The 20700-nt window shown below is 41.5% G+C and overlaps 1 protein-coding gene across 1 annotated transcript in view; it reads left to right on the plus strand.

Moving 5' to 3' along the window:
- The window catches only part of LOC147453191 (glutamate receptor 3.5-like), a 91858-nt gene that overhangs the window by 37862 nt on the left and 33296 nt on the right, over positions 1–20700 (plus strand). The window contains exon 3 of the mRNA XM_086518662.1: positions 15763–15794. Coding sequence (XP_086374788.1) covers positions 15763–15794 — 32 coding nt within the window. The remainder of the gene's footprint in view (positions 1–15762; positions 15795–20700) is intronic.

The following is a 20700-nucleotide window of genomic DNA, read 5'->3' on the forward strand; positions in this document are numbered from 1 at the left end:
TGAAATAGATAGTTGAGGAAGCTTAGCTTTCAAATTGAATCTTACTGCCAAACTCTAATCGACCAAAGCAAGGTTCGCTTGTCAAGTTGGCATTGTGAAAAGTCTTGCAAAAGTGAGTAAGTTCAAAAGTGAAACTAACAAGTAATATACTTATGGTTTGCCCTTGGCACTGAAAGTCATAGCATCTTGTATGTGTGGTGATCGACATTGGATTCACCTCATAGTTGTGGATGTCAATGTGATGTCCAATGTGCTTTGTGTACTTATGCTGCATGCTCCCTGGAAAGCTACAATGGCTTTGGAGTGATTATGCATCCAATGCATGGAGCCTTGCTCCTGAAAGCCTTGCTTTCCCCCTCCTCTAGGTAGCACAATGAGGAGATATCAAAAATATAATAGTAGTTGATGTAATTCACAAATCAGTTTCTTGAGTGTTGGTATATGGAGCCTTGGTCCCATAATGTAGCTTATGGCAGTGGCAGATTAAGCAAAGTTAAAAGAAAATTAACCTCATGAATTATCTACCTTGTCAAATATTTTATCGCATTTGAAGCATAAAAATATGGACAATAATTGCATAAACAAAGCGTACCTGCCCAATACTACATATATACATGTTGCCAAGTATCTTTGACAACGTGTTGCATCACGCTTGCTAAAAATGGGTGGATCATATCCTTGTCTGAGTGCATCACTAGCGACAACTTGCCTAGGAATCATGCCCTAGCAAACTCTCTTGATAGTTTCTTGGAATTGTAGTTAATGGTCGGCCTTGCCCGAGTATATGGACCATACAAGTCACAAATGTACCATTCAAGCCACAGGCCTTGCCTGTACTTGCATGTACTACTAAACATTCTTGTCTCTGCATCCAAATTTCACTTGTCAGGATTCATCCATAAACTCTTGTAATATAAATGCATATACATATTAATAAACCCACTTAAATGAAATGTTATATCTAATAATCATGTTGATATTGCAACATGGAGCAAAATGCCTTGCATATTGCCATAGTCTCGAGTCCTCATAATCATGTCAATTGCATGGCCCAAAATGTTTGAGCTTCCATGAGTCTCAAACTGATCATTAATATTGTTTATACCTAGAATCCGGCCCATCTTGAAGAAGCCCCAATGTTGTCGAGCTTGTATTGATCGTCGGCCTTGGCAAAGTTCCATGGCTTAAAAAGGACATTTGCGAATAGCTTCTGCCACTACCATCGTGCCTTGCATAGATTGGACATGGTTTTTGTGGTTATCTGACGTTCATTCGTCTCCTTGAGAAACGACCACTTGTCCTCGAACCTCCCTTACATGTCAAATTTGTGCAATTTGTTGAATATGTCAAACTTGTGACAAAGCTGCAAACCTATGGCAAGCCGGTCGCTTTTATGTTTGTTGCACTTTGCATGTGGTGCATGCTTTACCTTCTGCGGTTTGCCTCCTTGCTTAAGCGTTGTCGGTCGTCTCGCTATTGTGAGAGAGGCCCCTTAGGGCGGTCAAAGGGTACCCTTAGGGTGCCCATAACGTCCCATATGTGAACCCGAAGGTAAGTATAGCGATGGCAAATCATAGAACGACACCGAGCAGAGCAATACACTCACAGCACCGTGTGAACCGCTTGGTTGAGGATGGACATGAAACAAACTTTATTCAGTAGCCCCATGTGCACCCTCCACACTATTTGGCAGGGGGGTTTCAAATGGGACCAACAGTGAGGGTCATTCTAGCCGTTGGATGTGTTTTTGTAAATTCAGGTAGATTTGTAAATTCGAGGCGAAAAGTAAATTTAGGCCAACACTTCAATTCAAGCCAGTAGGTATGAAGATGTGGCATTTCAATGCTACATATGTAAATGCGGACCGATTTGTAAATTCAAGAAAGTTTTGTTAATTCAGGCCACGCAATCTTGTAAATTCGGGTCGCGTAAATTTGTAAATTTGGGCCGCCCGATCGCACAGCCTACAATGCGCGTGCCTCACCATTCTGACCTCCAACCTTGACCCATTTGAAGGTTCCCGTGCCATATAGTGTTGAGGCATGCGCACCTAACAAGGCCAATCTTGCATGATTCGGTGCAGGTCGATGATCCCGAGTGTGTGCCTCAAAGGGGCTTTCCCATGTTGATCATCCTTTCCCCCTTCCTCCCAAGCGAGTGGTCCCATGGCTCGACTCCCTGTTGAGTGCAAGATTTCTTTGTCTTGATGGCACTATGCCCACAACTTCTCTACTGAATCTTCATGAGCTCCTTCATGGCCCAAGCGTGCGGAGAGAGAGAGAGAGAGAGAGAGAGAGAGAGAGAGAGAGAGAGAGAGAGAGAGAGAGAGAGAGAGAGAGAGAGAGAGAGAGAGAGAGAGAGATCATGCAATGGCATGCAACTCCCCCCTCCATAGCTCACTTCCCATGAGCTCTGATACTAGTGTGATATTGGGGGACTAGAGCCTGCCACTTTCCACCCAACCATGCCCTATATAGGCCTTGCCTAGCTAATTATAGGGACCCCCTTGACAACATGGCTCCATCCTGGCCCTTGGCATGCCCGGTCTTACCCTAGGGATGACATTGTCATCCTACATTCTATCCTTACCCTCCCTCTTTTCGCAATTCCATTGTTGAAGCAAGTGTTTCTAGGGTTTTCTACCCCTCTCGCCTCCACTATGCGACACATATTCTCAGTACCATCACTACCTAGGTGCATTTGGAGACCATTTTGCCTCGTAATCTCGCATCGTGTTCATGAACTATCATTGTAAATCCTGCCCCACTTTAGCGACAAAGATCACTTTCTCCTCCTCAACACGCACAATGCATGTCTAAATCCAATGACAAGAAAATATTTGTTACCCACTATTACCATAGCTAGGTGCAATTGTTGTGATAGAAGTAAAGTTTCTTTTGCTTCGCCTTCTGTGTATGCTACTGATCATGGCTTCCAAGAGTTCCTCTCTACTACCTTCACACGTGGTAAAGCATTTAGATGGAGATGGCGATCACAAAGCTCAAGCCAATAATAATTAATACTACTACCTTAGTCGTGTCACCATGCGACACAAAAATTGGCTCAAGATCTTATAGCACATGCTACTTGGTGGCTTTTCCCCAAATTGTGGATTGTTGTCTATTTTAGATCGTTTGTACCTCTCTATTTGGCTGCTGGCTTACTTTCTTGGAGAGTCTTTTTATATAGTCCCACCAATTTTGACATCATTATCAAAAATTGCTATTATTGTAACTCCATGAACCTTAATTGTCTATTATTGTAGTTTTGAGAGCAGAGCAACACGCGCATGGAGACTTTGATAGCAATGGGAATATAAAGGCAAGAGAATGCTTACTTTACTTTTGTGGAGGGTCTATGTATTATAGTCCCACCAAATTTTGATCATCAAAAACTACTATTATTGTAACTCTATGAACCTTAACTACTCGTCTAGTGTAAAAAATGCATGATCTTCTCGAAGCAAGACATTAGCATGCTTACACACATTGCTACTCCCATATATCTTATACTTAAGAACCCCTCAAGACAAACTACGCCAAATATCTAAATCTTGGTTAGCCAATCATAAGTACCCGAAAAAAAAATAAAAAATTATGTGAACAACTAAAAACTGTGCCAAGTCGGTTTTATAAGGTCATTGTAAATTTGTATGGGCTTGGCACTAAAATACCTGAAAATTTACCTCAAAAACACAATAAAGATGAGAGCCAGTTTCATAGTGTTAATATATTACATCAATGTCGGGGTGGTGCGACATTAGCTACGGAAACAACATCTTGTAGGTAAATATTCACTATAGCTCCCACTTTTGGATCACAATCACCGATTGCAACAATACTTGAAGTAGCCTGCACCAATCATCCATGTTGCAGCAACATCTTTTATGACTATCTAGAGGTGCATCTCAATATGGGAGCCAATAACACCGAGGGCAAGTACATGAATATATGCTCCATTGCCTTGCTACTAAATGATCCCCAATCGGCACCACCTTTGATCACCACACATATAATAGGAAGCCTCCTGTTGTGCCTTATCTACTAGGCCCAATCAAGAGCTACTTCTGTTAAGCATTTCAATACTCCTTGGCTAGCTCCAATCTACATGTTTGAGATCATGGTGGCCGAGCATTCCTTCAAGATAATGGGAAGCTATTTTTTGTGTTGTGGCATGTGCCAGCTCCTTTCGACTTTTTTAGAGATATCCTCAACGAGTCAGTTGCTTTTTGACCAAAAATATGCATTCAACTACCTATTAGAGTTAAGAGAGATAAGAGTTACACATCGTATGTTGAACCCCAATTAGCAGGCGTCGCCCTTGTCTACATCCCCTGTGTAATTGTTGGCCCATACCCAACATGCATGCCCAACCCGCTTGCTTGCAACAATATCACAATCCTAGCTTTCTATTGACGCATTGTGCAAGGTGTCTTTGCCTCAATCTGCTTGCATGTATTGTTGAGCTAGTCGTCACACACCCTCGTAGCTGCATGTTGCTTTTGCAAGCATGCAAACCTACAACCTTTAGGAGTATTCACAACCTCCAATGCACCAAACATTACAGAATCTAGACGAAGCACCATGGAAACCCTGTAAGAGAGCGATGAGAACCAATAATTACATGAAAGAATGGCCAACATCGAGAGTGACCATTTGTAGGTCCACAACGCATATACCTTTGGACTCTAGAGTTCTCATGGAGTGAGTGTGTGGAAGGCAAGGTAGAGTCATCCACTTGTTTAATATGTGGAGAGGACAATTGAAGGGTGTGTAGCTTCTTGATCAATTTGAGGGAAAATTTATTGAAGCCATGCGAAAACTCCCACAATTTGAGGGAGCATAAACAGTTTCTCAAACTCTTGGATGTAGCATTGTCAGCCCATGGTGCTCTAAATCCCCAAATGTGTGCACTATTTGAGGGAACCTAGCCACTACTGTTGTGTTTTGGCAAGTCATGGCGCTTTGAATCCCCTGAGGGTGGCAACTTACATTGTGGGCATGCGCTCTTCAGCCAGATCGTCATCCACGTCTTCAATGTGGATAACTAGCCCTACCTATAGCTTGAGATAGAAGGCACCCTCGAGGCTTGGACGTTCCGCCACTTGGACTCTCGCAAATCACAAAGAGAGAGAGAGAGAGAGAGAGAGAGAGAGAGATGAGCTTCCGTCACTCAAGCCGTCAACATTTGCTCAACGCAAAGTGCTCTCAATCTTTGAAGTTTTTTTTTTTTTTTTGGAGGCGAAGGGGAAGAAGCTAGACATCCATCCTATTCAATTGTCGCGATGATGAAACATGTAACTAGAGAGAGAGAGAGAGAGAGAGAGAGAGAGAGAGAGAGAGAGAGAGAGAGAGAGCATGTCATGCACCAAGTTGGCTTACACACCACAAAACAACCTCGTACATTTGTGTGTGTGTATGTGTGTGTGTGTGTGTGCGCGCATGTGTTGGGGGGGGGAGGGGGTAACAACGCATCAATATATCATACCTGCAGGGAACACAAAGGCAACTGATAGAAGGACTCTAAATGAGGAAATAAATGAAGGAAATGTGGGTTTGGTTCTTATATAGAGAGAGTTTCTTCTCTTTATTTCTGGAATATAGAGCGTTTAAGAGCTTGAGGCTCGGCCCTCAGTGCACACTCAACTCAAGGCCAAATGGGAAGGTAGCATTTCAAACAATGTGGCAGGTCACTGTGCAACCAGACTCGAGCTCTTGCTAAGGCAGCAAGCCTGATGCAAAGCTAGTAGTTAGAGGCCAGAGATTGTGGCTGCATAGAAATGCAGTCACGTGCATGTAGGCTAGGACTGTCTTTTTAATATAGATATATAGATTTTCATTTTTTATCTCAATTTGTGATTGAGTTGAGTATCTATTTGGCAGATTATTATAGTTCGGTTAATGATAAAAGACATGAAAAGATGTTGCAAAAGCCACCATGCATTATGTATGCTTTTGTTGAGAGATCACATGTTTATAAGAGAGTGTTTCTATATAGCCAGTAAAAAGCTAAGAATCCAAAGGACCTTTCTTGGGGGGAGTCACTTTAAAAACCTTTATATCAAGTGCGTTCAAGAACTATTTATAAAACCCCTTAGAAGTGAATTTTTCACCAATATAAGGAACCCTTTTCATATTCAATCTGTAAGCTTTTTTCAAGATCGTTTTTTCAACACCTTTTTGTATATGAAAATGTGAGAGAATATAAAATAAAATATTTCCTACAGTTGAATTCGCGTGATAGGTACTTTTCTATTGTAGTGTCCCCTCCCCCCAAGGGCATTGATCGAGAACCTCTCTCAAAACGTGGGAGAGGTGCATGTTACGAATAAGGCTTAGTAGTCATCAATGCAAGATTCTTCATTCTTGAAGGTGCCCTTCTATTCCATTTTGGAAGATAGTGTTAAGCGGTAATCACCCAGACATATCTTCATAATCACCCAACCATATCTTCATACTATTGAGGGGGAATTTTTGGTGAATGCGACTTTCTTGAGGGGTGTGACGTGTGTGCATTGATGATACATGTTGGCCACATATAGCTAAAACTTGAGTCTCTTTTTCTAAAGATTTCAATTTTTTTTAGAGGTCATTATCGTAGTTTTCCCTCTTTAAGCTTGAAAAAATATCAAGCTTATCTTATATATTTTCAAGCCATTCATGTTATTCAAACTAGACTGTTCAATGCTATTTTTGGCCTGCTAAACGCCTTAGTACCCGAAGGGTGAAGGTCGTTCAAATTTCTTTGAGAGACAAGTGTCCCTAAGGGACTCACAAGTGTTGTGAATAGAAAGCTATTCTCCAAAGCAGCATTTACTTTTTCTGCATGCTTAAAAATGACTTTAAAGATCACAACATTAAACAAAATATTCATAGCAGCGTGATCTTATGATGCCGTCTTCGAGAAAGTCTTTTTGTCTAAACGGCAAGTTTCCTCCTTATACAAATACAAATTGGAAATGCTAGTAAGAAATTTTCAAATTTTCAAAATGTTCTAACTATTTTCTAGTATATTTTATCGGGTTTTTTCTCCTTTACCATCCTTTGCAACCGGCTAATCTCGATTTTCAACCGGCTTAAGCCTAAGCTCAGACATACGTTTCTCGAACACTGACATAGTGAGGTATTGATAAACAATTCTCTCATTTGAGGATTTCAAAAAAATCCACTTTCCTAAAATGTTTTACTATTTTCTATGCTTGTTTGAAAGCATTAAAATATTATTTTGTTTCGATTTTTAATGTGTCTTTTTATTTTACTTCCTTTTTGTTTTATTTTGTTTTGTTTCAAAATATTGATGTGCAATGTGCACCATTTACCTTATTATTGAGTCCCCTTCATAATATATACGCCATTTGCAAGTAGGGGATACCGACTAGAAGAAAATTTAAAAATGGCCCATTAGTAGAGATGAAAAGAAGATGCTTGAGAAGATTTAGAGGTAGAGGACTGAGAAGAGGGATGTAGACCACTTGGAGACCATGCCTCCCAATTAGGGATCTCTCTCTCTCTCTCTCTCTCTCTCTCTCTCTCTCTCTCTCTCTTGCGTCCTCCCTTGATATAGGAATAGTGGAGATGACGTGAGGGGACTGCTCTATAGGTGCAAGTCCATGATTGGTGGAGGAAGATTAGGTGCAAGATCGTGAAAGGCGAAGTACCAGGCTCATATGGACGAGTCCAAAGGTAGGGAAGGGTAGCACATAGACGAAAAAAGGTTTTGGCGACAGAAGCAGGAGGTGAGGACTAGGCAATGAGGATAAAGAGAATCTTGAAGGCATATTTCAATCAGTGTATTTTATTTTAAGCGAGCTAGTAGGAGCCACTTTTTAAAAATAGATGATACAATTTTATATTAAAACACAACATAAATTCCATGTGATTGTAAGCACTTAGTTAAACTTAATCTCCCTCGTTTTCCTTAACTTAGCAGGCCTTCGTGCCTTCTGACCTTGTTTTTATCATTTTAGGCTTATCTTCTTAGATATTTATATTATCATTTTAGAAGCCTACTGTCTTATTTTAACTCACTTTGTTTACTATTATTTGATTGTATATTGTCGTGTGTGGTCATGCAGGTAGAGTCCGACCACATGGTGATAACATCGTGAGAGTAGCTTGTTGCCCTGCGCACTCAAAGTGCATGCCCAGGCTCACAAGCCCTTGAGCCTCAAAGCTCAACCGCACTATCTGAATACTCTCTTCTTGCAATCGGTTGTAACCCCTGCTCCTGATACTTGTCCACCACAGAGAAAGAGAGAGAGAGAGAGAGAGAAGGAGTTCTTGTACATTCTCCCCGCCATAGCCAGAATCAAGCCGCAGCAAACACGTGGCCTTTCGAACTTGCACTTGCTGAGGGCTCTGATCAAGTAGAGGGACTAAGGAGGTCAGAAGATCGGCCGCTGCGATGGCCAAGTCTGCAGCGAGTGGTGTGTGGTCGTGTAGGTAGACCTCTAGCTGTGCCACCCTTGCGTCACGACCATCTACTCCACAGGCTTGGACCATTGGATTGAGTGCTCCTGGGCGACTCTGTGCTGTTGATATTGGTCTCCATGGATCACCCCACTGTGGAGCAGATCCTCAACATGAAGAGTTATCAGCTCAAAGAGTACCTGGAAGACAAGCACGTTCCTGTGCTCAAGAAGCAAAGCAAAGAGTTCTTGCAGACTGCAGCATTGCAGACTCCTGCACACCTGGAGGCATCAAAGAGGCAAATAATACAAGGAGGAGATCCAAAAGAGAGGAATCTGTTGATGGCAGCACATATTCGGGCATGTATGGGAGGTCTTCAAGTATGCCGAGGTCATCGCCATCTAGTAACTCTTCGCCTTCATTCTCACCATCAGTGACTCGCAACAGAGCTCAAGCACAAGCCAAGACAGCCAGGGCATTTGGTTTGAGTTTTCTTGTTGGCAAACGAAGTTACTGCAACTTGATTGCAGAGGTGCCTTTTGCTATAATTTAGTTCCTGAACTTATATCTAGTTTAGTTTTGTGAAGCATGTGAAGGAGTACGAGCGGAAGTGCGACGCGAGAGAGAGTGCGAGAAGAAGAGCACGACGATATGGTGAACTCGCTCTACTATAATGTGTAGAGCATAGTGAGTTCTTATTAGGTTTTTACAAAAGAATATGTGTACATACCTGGCGGCCCGCCCACTTACCTGGGCGACCACATTGGGCTTTATACCCCAACAACCTCCCACTTAAACTCCAATGTGGTACTTTAAGTGTGAGAGAAGCTACTATACAAGCTAATATATAAGAGATGTAGAGAAGTGATGTACTACCCTACACCTAACTGCTTGCGAAAATGCGCAAAGCTCTCTGAGGGAAGTCCTTTTGTAAATAGATCAGCAGGATTTTCTGTGGTGTGAACTTTGACAAGATGAAGTTGCTTATCCTCAAGCATTTCCCTGATGAAATGATACTTCACATCCACATGCTTTGTCTTTGAGTGATAAACTGGATTGCGAGCCAATTGTATAGCACTTTGACTATCACAATATAACACAGGCATCTCTTCTTTGATTCCCAAATCTGTTACTAGTCGATTAAGACAAATTGATTCTTTGCATGCCTCTGATGCTGCAACATATTCAGCCTCTGTAGTAGACTGAGTAACACAATCTTGTAATCTAGAACGCCATGATACTGCTCCACCAGCCAATGTAAAGACATACCCTGACGTAGACCTTCGGTTGTCTAAGTCACCTGCATAATCTGAGTCTGTAAAACCCTTTACACTTAGCTCCTGACTCCCATAGCATATACGCATACTCTTTGTAGCTTTCAGGTATCTCAATATTCATTTCACTGCCTCCCAATGTTTCTTGCCTGGGTTTGACATGTATCGACTTACTACTCCCACTGCAAATGCAATGTTTGGGCGAGTAGCAATCATTGCATACATCAAACTACCCACTGCAGACGCATATGGAATCTTATCCATTTCAGCCTGTTCTTCCTCAGACACAGGACAATCTTGTTTTCTAAGTTTCACATATGGTGGTAGTGGAACACTCAGTGCCTTTCCCTTCTCCATATTGAAACGTTGCAAAACCTTGTCAATATACTCTGTTTGAGATAACCAAATTAACTTCTTTGATCTGTCTCTCTCAATGTGCATACCAAGTATATGACTTGCCTCACCCATGTCTTTCATATCAAACGATTTTGCCATCTTTGACTTCAAAGATGAAATTTCTTCCAAGTGCTTGCCAGCAATCAACATGTCATCCACATACAAAATAAGGATCAGCCAACTACCATCCTTAGCCTTCTTTGTATATAGACAATGATCGAACTCACTACGTTTGTAGCCTTGAGAAAGCATAAACTTGTGGAATTTATGGTACCATGCCCTCGGTGATTGTTTTAAGCCATAAAGACTCTTTAACAATTGGCATACCCAATCTTCCTTGCCTTTCTCAACAAAACCTTCTGGCTGTTGCATGTAAATTTCCACATCTAAATCACCATGCAAGAACGCTGTCTTGACATTGATTTGGTGCAACACCAAATCTAATATGGCAACCAATGCACGAAAGAATCTCAATGTAGTCATCTTGACCACCGGAGAGAAGACTTCATCAAAGTCAATGCCTTGTTCTTGCTTAAATCCCTTGGCAACAAGCCTTGCTTTGTACTTTGGCTGACTATCATGAGCGGTGATCTTATACCTGTAAACCCATTTACAAGGTAGAGCCTTTTTGCCCCGTGGTAATTTAACTAGCTTCCATTTCTGGTTTTTATGCAGAGCTGTCATCTCTGACTGCATGGCCAATTGCCAATTCCCGGAGTCCTTCATTTGCACTGCTTCCTTGTAACATGAAGGCTCATTGCAATCAGTCAACATGACATAATTCATAGATGGAACAAACCTATCAGGAGGTCGCGTGACACGTCCAGATCTACGCACAATAGGTGGCTCAGGCTCAGCCACAACCTGTGGTTCCAATCTATCCTGTCCTTGCTCCTCTTGAGCCCTGACATTTTGTCTTGCACGTGCAGGTCCATCTTCTTGGAAGACAACTCTTCTAATCTCCTCAACCCTCTCTGGTTTAGAATGATATTTGGATTCATTAAAGTGAACATCATTGCTGCAGACAACCTTTCTGGATTCGGGATCCCAAAGTCTGTACCCCATCTCACCAGAATTACCATAGCCTAGAAAGATGCACTTTCTACTCTTTGGCTCAAGTTTGTTCCTAAATTCCTTTGGAACGTGAGTATATGCCTCACAGCCAAAGACTCTGAGATGCTTGTATGAGGGCATTTTGCCTGACCATACCATCTCTAGCACTAAATCCTTCTGCAAAACCTTGCTAGGAGATCTATTTACAAGATGAACAGCTGTTGATACAGCTTCAGCCCAAAACCCATTTGGCAGCTGTGCATTAGACAACATACTTCTGACCTTCTCTTGTATGGTCCTATTCATCCTCTCAGCAACACCATTTTGAGGAGGATTGTAAGGAGCAGTAAGTTCACGTTTTATACCTTTTGACTCACAAAATTCCTGAAAGGACTTTGAAACATACTCTCCACCATTGTCAGTGCGTAAGCATTTAAGCTTCTTGCCACTCTGATTCTCCACAAGTGTCACAAATGTTTTGAAAACACTAAACGCTTCATCCTTGTGCTTGAGAAAGTAAACCCATACTTTCCTCGAGTAATCATCTATAAATGTCATAAAGTAAGAAGCTCCCCCTAGAGATAGGTTAGGCATAGGTCCACACAAATCACTATGAACAAGTGCCAACTGTGTATCTCTTCTATTGCTTCTATGCTTATGTGGCTGCTGTGTTTGCTTACCATACAGACAATGTTCACAGAATTCAAAATCATTAAATGAAAAGCCAGGCAAATAACCAGAACGAGACAAGATTTCCATTCCCTTCTTGGACATATGTCCTAACCGGCTATGCCACAAAGAAACGTTCGGCTGCTCGGTTACATTGATTACATTTTTAGAGACATTTGATACATAAATCATGTAAAGTCCTCCAGACTTTACTCCATGTGCTACTGTCATAGAACCCTTGGATATCTTCCACATGTTCTGTCCAAAAGTGGTGACGTAGCCAGCATCATCAAGTAAACCTGTGCTGATCAAGCTCTTTGTAATTGCGGGAACATGTCTCACATTCTTCAGCGTGAAAGAAGAGCCATTCTGAAACTTCAATTGAACATCTCCAACACCTAAGATCTCACATGTCTGCCCATTGCCTAGCCGAACATGATCTTTAGTGGTCACATAAGAGGTAAACCACTCCTTGTTTGGAGACACATGAAGTGATGCCCCTGAGTCTATAATCCAATCACTCAGTGCATTTCCATCAGATGCTGTAAGAAGAGCTGAGTCCATTGTATTCTTCAAGAAGTAGATGTCTCCTGACACTAGACTGTCATCCTCTGCAACAGTGTTTGTCACATTTATTTCTTGAATCTTCACTGAGGACTTGTTCTTCTCACCATGGTCTTCAGCTTTCTCTTTGCCTTTTTCTGCTTTCCATTCTCTGCAGTCTCTTTTCATGTGACCCTTCTTGCCACAATGGTATCATTCTATGTCACTCTTGCCTTTAGCACTGCGGAACTTGCTACGAGACTGATTCCTCTTTCCACATTTGTACTTTTCTTTGGTCCTTCCCCTGATAACTAAGGCTGTTCCTTTGCCTTTGTCCATTGTCTTTCCATTGGTTTCTTCAGTAAGTAGACTTCCTTCTACACCTGCTATGTTCAAACCATCTGGAGGTGCAGAATTACTCAAAGCTGTGTAAAAAGTGTCCCAACTTTCCGGCAATGTGATCAACAGGAACATAGCTCTAACATGTTCATCAAACTTGACACCTTGAGCTGACAACTGACTATAGATTGTGTTGAATTCATTCAGATGATTGGACATAGGTGTCCCTTCTTTCATCTTCAAGTCAACAAGCTTCTTAAGCCAGTATACCTGTGAAGCTGCACTCTGCTTCTCCTAAAGATCACTCAGCTTTAACCATGCTTGATAAGCCGACATCTCGTCTGCTACATTGAAGTAAACGCTTTCTGCCAAAGTCAGCATAATGGTACAAAGTGCCAATTCATCCATTTCGCCCCATTCATCTTCGTCCATATCTTCTGGTTTTATCCCCTTGAGATTTATAGGTTTTATCTGCTTCTTTTGTACCAACACGTGCCAAATCTTCTTCTTCCACAATGGGAAATTGGTTCCATCCAGCTTCTTAATATTGTAAAGAGCAGTGTCCTGTGATCCAGCCATAGCTACGCTTCACAGTAGTTTACTTTTATGGGAAAAATACGGCAGAGTTTCCCCTGTAAACTGACCTCTGAACCAATATCAACCTGTCAAATGAACCAAGAAAGCTTCAGATTCTGCATAAATTTTGGCTGAGTCTCCTTTGTAAAATGGCTCTGGTGTACTAAAAACAGACCAAAAAACAGATCAAAAAACACTGTCTCTCTGACACTGTAAGCTGCGGGTAAACCTGTCCAGCACCTGTACTGTCTCTCACTGTCCTGTCACTGTCCTATAAGCATAGACTGCGACAATGCCTCAATGGCAGTAAAGCAAAGATGCAATCCCAACTGTCTAACTCACAGTCAATACATCCTAGCTGCCTATCTAAGGGTGCTCGAGGGATCGCTCCAAGACCTGTATCACCGAAAGGATCTCAACATTCGAGAATCCCCTAGCTCAATAAAACCTCACTCGACCCTCAACAAAGGCTGCAGTAAATCTGACAGTACATAGACTTCCGACAAAGTCATACATCCACAAATTTCCCACTGTATGCTGTAACCGCTGCGGCGGTTGTTTGCTGCGTGACTCACAGCTAGCAAACCCTCAACAGACATACATCATCTCTGACAATACATCCCATGTGGAAGTACCTGCAATGTCAGGATGAAATCTGGAATATCAAGCAGCAAACACAAGCTACCTGATGAACTAGTGGATGTCGCCTACAGTCTGTGTGTAGATGCGCCCGTGTCGTATGTGACACGCCTCCAAGAATTGTGAGCCGTCCTTCGATGTGTAGACAGCCACAAATCAACACTCTGGGAGTGTCGATATCCTCAGCACCTGCAGTCGTAGGCCGAAAACCCCAAATTTGCAGAGTCGGATCTGCACCCGTCGAGACCACGTAGTCGAAAATGGCCTGCGCAGACCTTTGTCGAAGCCGAACGGTGGCCGAGATGACCTCAGAATGAAATTCTGACAACACCAAGCCCTTCGGGGCTTCCCACGAGATTTGGGGCCGTGTCTTCGCCTGTCGAATTTCACTCCAATCTGAGTTGGTGACTCTAGCCTCTTGCAGTGCTGCCCCGAGCCTCGATCTGAGCTCTGATACCAGTTGAAGGAGTACGAGCGGAAGTGCGACGCGAGAGAGAGTGCGAGAAGAAGAGCACGACGATATGGTGAACTCGCTCTTCTGTAATGTGTAGAGCATAGTGGGTTCTTATTAGGTTTTTACAAAAGAATATGTGTACATACCTGGCGGCCCGCCCACTTACCTGGGCGACCACATTGGGCTTTATACCCCGACAGCATGTAGTTCTTTTTCAATAAGCAGCACTATACCCACACCAAACTCTGAAGTCGATTGGAGATTGTATGTCATAGTCCTTCCTCGTCTAGCCATTCGCAATGGGATAGCGACCTAGTGCATTGCCTATGTTGAGAGATTTTCTTGTCGAGTACAGTCGTGTCGAGTCTAGTCCCAAGTTCAGTCCCTAGCCCCCAAGCTCAGTCCCTTAGCCCCGAAGACATTGTATGATCACTCTCCCCAGATGAGACGCTAGAGTTGATCCCTCTTTTGTTCATTCTTAGCCCAAATTGTAAAAAAGATGTCCATCTTTTTTCTCCCTAAGGGGGGAGGTGTGGTGTGTGGTCGTGCAGGTAGAGTCCGACCACCGAGTGTGGCGGGACATGTTATGGTTGTAACCGCTTGATGGTAATATAAGGAAGTGCCGGAAGAGAGAGAGGCACACTCAGTTGGTCCCATCTTGTGTGTACACCACAATATGATGGCTATAATTGCTAGCATTATTTCCTCAGGCTCAAAATTGCATTTAATTGAGACGAAGGATTTTTGAAGTGCTTGTTAAAAAATCAAACTTTCCAAACCCAAATTTGGTGATTCCCTATATGCACCCTGCTATTCCTAGATTTTTTGCATAGCCAGATGCAAATTTAAAGGTTTGATAATATTTATTACATCTGACAACAATTGAGAAACGAAAGAGCATTAGCATTTTCAAATTGTTTTTGCAAATTAGTGGGATACATGACAAGATAGATTTAAGACATGTCTATAAATTGTAAAATATTAGAGATCCATGTGTACAAATTGCAAAATTATTACAAAAACAATAGAAAATATTGGAACTTTTCATGCACTTAAATAAAAGGCTTTTGTATGCAATTTTTGGGAAAAATGTGTCTCAGCTTAGTATCGTGCCGTTTTCAATTTCAAAAATGCCGGTTGAGGGCAAGGGGAAAAGGAGAAATTCCACCCCAAAATAGAGAAAAATATGGTAAAAACCCAAAAAATAAACCTAATTTTCTAAAATTTCCTCTTGGAAAATTCAAGACAAGGAATTTTGTATGTTTGAAAAAATAATTTTCCCCGAACACTGTTTGTATGTGACAAGGTCGCGATATGATAAACAAAATACTTTTACTTTTAAGAAACAAATTCACATGCACGTATCTTTAGATCGACCATTTTAAAGAAATATTTTGTTTTGTCTTTACAGGTTCGTGATGGAGACACTAATTCTTCTCAAAAGTAAGAATCTTATTCCCTACAATCATAATTTCTTCCAAGAACATCAGATTATTAAGTAGTCTATTGTCTGAAAGAAACTGAAATCTTATTACCATAATGTCAATTTTAAAAATAGAACAATACGAAATTTTTTGCAATCCAAAAAGCAAAAAGGTGGAGGCAATGGAAAAATTAGACAATGAAGAGGAGAATATATCAAAATATGGTGTAGGGAATGGACATTGGGAGGCGCATTCTGTAGGTCAGGCGATCGGGGGTAGCCGAGATCCTGCTGCAGAATGGGTCGACCAATGCCCATTCCTGGCGTCACGGTCGCTGGGAGGGTGCCAAGTCAGCTAGGCAGAATATCGTATGTTGTGTGTTGCTTACACGTCAGCAATCAGAATTTTGAGGCTCAGATTCCGTCGATGTCTCCCTGTTGTAGTCAGTCACATTGGTTGCAAAAGCAGCTGACCAGCGATTGTGACGGAAGCGTAATATTAGCACATTTGAATGCCATATTTTGTATGAGTTTCCATAAGTATAAATAGTTTGTTTGATATGAATACTACTCTTTTTATGCAAATCTAACTATATATACAAATCGTCCCAAATGCTTTCCCAATTGTCTAAATTTTCCATGAAACAAGAAAGCAATGAAATAATATATGTAGAATTATAAAATTTGTACAATTCTCCCATTGCTTTGAAATAGCCATCCCAATGGTCTTAATTCAAGTGGTGAAACATAGTTATAGGGGCCACTAGTGATGATCCTCGTGTCTACTATATTGTGCCAATGATCTAAAATTTTATAAATTCTATAAGTACAATTATTTTTACTAATTTTTTTGAAAATTAATATCAAAATTTGATATCTCAACACTCTGTCTCATGCTCAATGCTATCTATCATACTCCAAGCATCACTCAAAGTCACCTCAATTTCTCTATTGACAAGGCCTACATAAAGATCCCAACAATCTACTCATCCATCACTATGCACCTAAGCTCAATGTCGCTAGCCAAGTCTCCAATAAAATTTAAGTTTTTGGCTCTCGAAAAGAAGCCTTAGAGGAGAGTTGAGTTGGGCATACTTTCAATGTTTTCAATGATGATGATGATTGAGATTTATCTTAAATGTTATTTTGGTTTTAAAATATTTAATGGATCTTTTTATTTCACCTTTCGTTTCACGTCCAGACATGTCTTGACTTTTCTTGCATTCTATTGTTTTAGAATGTTAAAGTGAAGCTTCACTTTTCATAATTCTAGTAAAGTCTATACATACACACACACACACACACACACACACACACACACACATATATATATATATATATATATACACACACACACACACACACACACACATATATATATATATATATATATATATGTGTGTGTGTGTGTGTGTGTGTGATATATATATATATATATATATATATATATATATATATATATATATATATATATGTGTGTGTGTGTGTGTGTGTGTATATATATATATATATATGTGTGTGTGTGTGTGTGTGTGTGTGTGTATGTATATATATTAATGAGTTCTTTTTATTTCATCTTTCATTTCACAACCTCACATGGCTTGACTTTTCTTGCATTCTATAGCTTAATTCTAGTCAGTGTTCGGGAAAGTCTCTTTTATTGAGCGGCCATCGGCCGAGTTTCCTCCTTGCAAAGAAGCAAACCGGAAATACTAGCAAAAAAAATTGAAATTTGCATGATGTTTGAACTCTTTTCTCACATATTTCATCGGTTTTTTTCTCTTTACCATGGTTTGCAACCGGCTAGTCTCGATTTTCAACCGGCTCAAGGCGAAGGTAAGGCAATCCTTTCTCAGACACTGATTCCAATTAAACTCAACCTGATGATTTTATCACTTTCTTATTGTTTTAGAAAGCCGTCGTGACCCTTTCACTTTTTCAAATGTGTAACCTTTGCCTTACTAAAATGAATTTGTTTTCTACTCACTTGTATATATTTTTATTTTTATTTTTTGCAAAACTCACAATTGTGAGTGATTGTATCATAAAGTCACCAATAGATTATAAATGATCCTCAAGCTTAGGATGATCCTTGAGGGACAGAGGGTTACAATCGAGATTAGTCACAAGTACCCAGCAGCTAACTATTGCACAGGGCATGAACGAATGGCAAGGGATGCCCTAAGCCAATCATCTGACGTATACCTTTTACTTACCACATATATTATCTCCTTGCTTTCTTGTACAATTTCTAAGAAGCTAGCCACTGAGAGGTCGTTATCAAAGAAACGCCAATTCTTGGCCTTCCAGATATTACTGAAGAAGCAGTATTTGACAATTTGAGTATAAATAAGAAGTGCAAAACTTTGAAATTGTTTTCCCACCAAGGCACAAATCCTTCTTGGAATGCCCAATCTTCCACGTCCTTTGTATCCATTTGCACATCTTTCATGCAAGGCCTCTAATAGCCAGACTTTCCATGAAAAGGCGGCAGAGGTCTTCTTGGCTAATTTGCACCCAGAACATCTTCTGAGTCCGACACCACGCTCTTGAATCTTGGCGCCTGTAGACAAGACCTGCCAGAGTACCTTCCACAAAAATATCTTCATAAAATGAGGCCACTACGGATTGCAGATGTTCTTCGTGACCTCTACCCATCGAGCCTCCAACCATTGCTTCTTCCAATGCTTGTTCAAAGGGGGAAACCAATCAGCCTCATGGATTAACATTTGGTAAATTCCCTTGGTATGGGGTTTAGAGACTCATGGGCCATTTTCAAGCTTTCCACTCAAAAGTAGATTCACAAATCAACATGATAACACGATCCATGCCTTCTACAACCCTGTTGAGAAGTAGTTGCGCAGTGTCATTGAGTTGAAACTAGGTAACCACCTGGTCAGCGGATTTCCAGCACTTGCTATTACTATCCCAAAAATGGCTCAGTCATTGAAGTCCTTTATTGTTCATCCTTCTTGCGATTTCGCTCCAATAAGGTTTCAAGAAAAACCCAACAGCTTTAGACAACCAGGGGGACCAGTGTGAGATGGAATTCTTAAGGTATCTGGTAACTTCACCCCATTCCAGTTCCCATGTTGCTCTATTGTGTTAGGAAATATAACGTAGCTAAATAGATATTTGAGTAACTTACTTAATGGGGAGAGAGAAATTTACACACACGAGAGATTATAGAGTAGATATACGTGATTCACCCAATGTGGGCTACATCCACGGGAAAGTAGCCACTCAATGGCTTTAGTACTTCAAACAAGAAGTAGGTTACAAAGGGATTACACCCTTAATAGGGCTCCCGCCTTGCTTCACTCTCATCACCTCAACCCAACTTCACAATGCACCACAATGCTTCACAATCCGTTTTTGTGTGTAGAAGAGGCCTCCTTTTATAGGCCAAAAGGGTTGCCCTCTCTCATGAGAGGCAGCCATGTGTAACCGCCCTTGTGTAGATAAGTCCAAATCGGACCCTCCAATCCGCCCATGTGTGGCCGCCCTTGAGAAGACAAGTCCACTTTTGAATTCGGCCACCGACCACCTGCCATTGACTTCCGACCACCGGCCACCAGCCATTGACTACCGACCACCGGCCTTCCGACCGACCGTTTTCCAACCTCTTTCCAACCATCGTCCGACCATAATATTTTAGCAAAAAGGAATATTCCGGCTCAAGATTGGTCGTCAAAATTTTGGTTTCCAGCGAGTGATATTTATTTCGGGTGAGTGATTTTTCTTCACGCACGATGGCTCCTCCTCATAATGGGGGCCTTACAAATGTGAGTTTTAATACAAAAAATTACAAGGGGTAAATCAGGCTCCATACTTAACATATTGCTTTTTTGCACCAGCTCTCTTGTGATACCGCTCAATCTTAAGCTAGCCCAACCAAGGGCTAAAAATTTATCATGCACCTCAATCCCTTTCTACTGACCACCTTCAGAGCAAAGTTTTGCCTTGTCAATCATATCCTTGGTCATGATAGCCCAAGCGTGATCTTGATTTTCGATTGAGACCACAAACTTGGCACATAGGGCCTCATCATGAGCAATGGGGTTGAGAATTCCAAGGCCACCTTAGACCACTGATTGACCGATACCTTCCCACTTCGCCCATTGCCATGGAGATCCTCCGTAAGAATCTTTTAGCTGGTTCTATATAAAAGCTCCTTCTAGTTACATTTAGCTTTTTGAGGAGCGGGCTATGGAGGCAATATGAGGAAGCATAAAAGAATTAATCACTCTAACTGAACTTTGGAAGGGGAGAACTACATACTCTCACCTTCTCATTTCTCTCTAAATCTTCTCAAGGACACACTGGAACCTTTGCTTGTGAATAACATCCACCCTAAGGGGGGCCCAAATGCCTAAAGATCCTACCTTTAGACACAATCTCCCCTGACCAAATCTCCCCTGACCAAATCGATGGGTCAAATGAGTCGTTTTCAGTGAAGGAGATCAGTCTCGACTTCTTAATATTACACTTCAACCCAGAATCCACAACAAATGTCTACACAATCTCAAGGGCCTTCCTAAGCACCTGAGGGCAAGCTTTCAAGAAGAGGAGGGAGTTGTCCACAAACATCTTGGCCAAGAGCTATTTGTTATGGGGCAGAGTTAACCCTTGAATTTTCCCCTGCTTAGTAGCAGCTTTGAGCATCATTAATAGAGGATGCAATCCAATAGCAAAGAGAAGCAAGGCTAGGGGGAAACCTTGCCTTATCGATCTTTTGGCTTCAAAGGAGCCCACAATTCTGCCATTGAACGAGAGCTCTGAAAGGATACACGCACCCAGAGTGTGTATAAGCTGACAGAGGCATGGCCCAAAGCCAATAATTTCATGACATATTCAATGAAGGACCAAACAATCCTATCATAATCCTTGTCCAGATCTAGCTACAGCAGAATGCACTCCTGCTTT

Source organism: Adiantum capillus-veneris, chromosome 8, assembly GCF_014529385.1.
Source record: "Adiantum capillus-veneris isolate H3 chromosome 8, ASM1452938v2, whole genome shotgun sequence".
In the NCBI taxonomy this organism is placed as follows: domain Eukaryota; kingdom Viridiplantae; phylum Streptophyta; class Polypodiopsida; order Polypodiales; family Pteridaceae; genus Adiantum; species Adiantum capillus-veneris.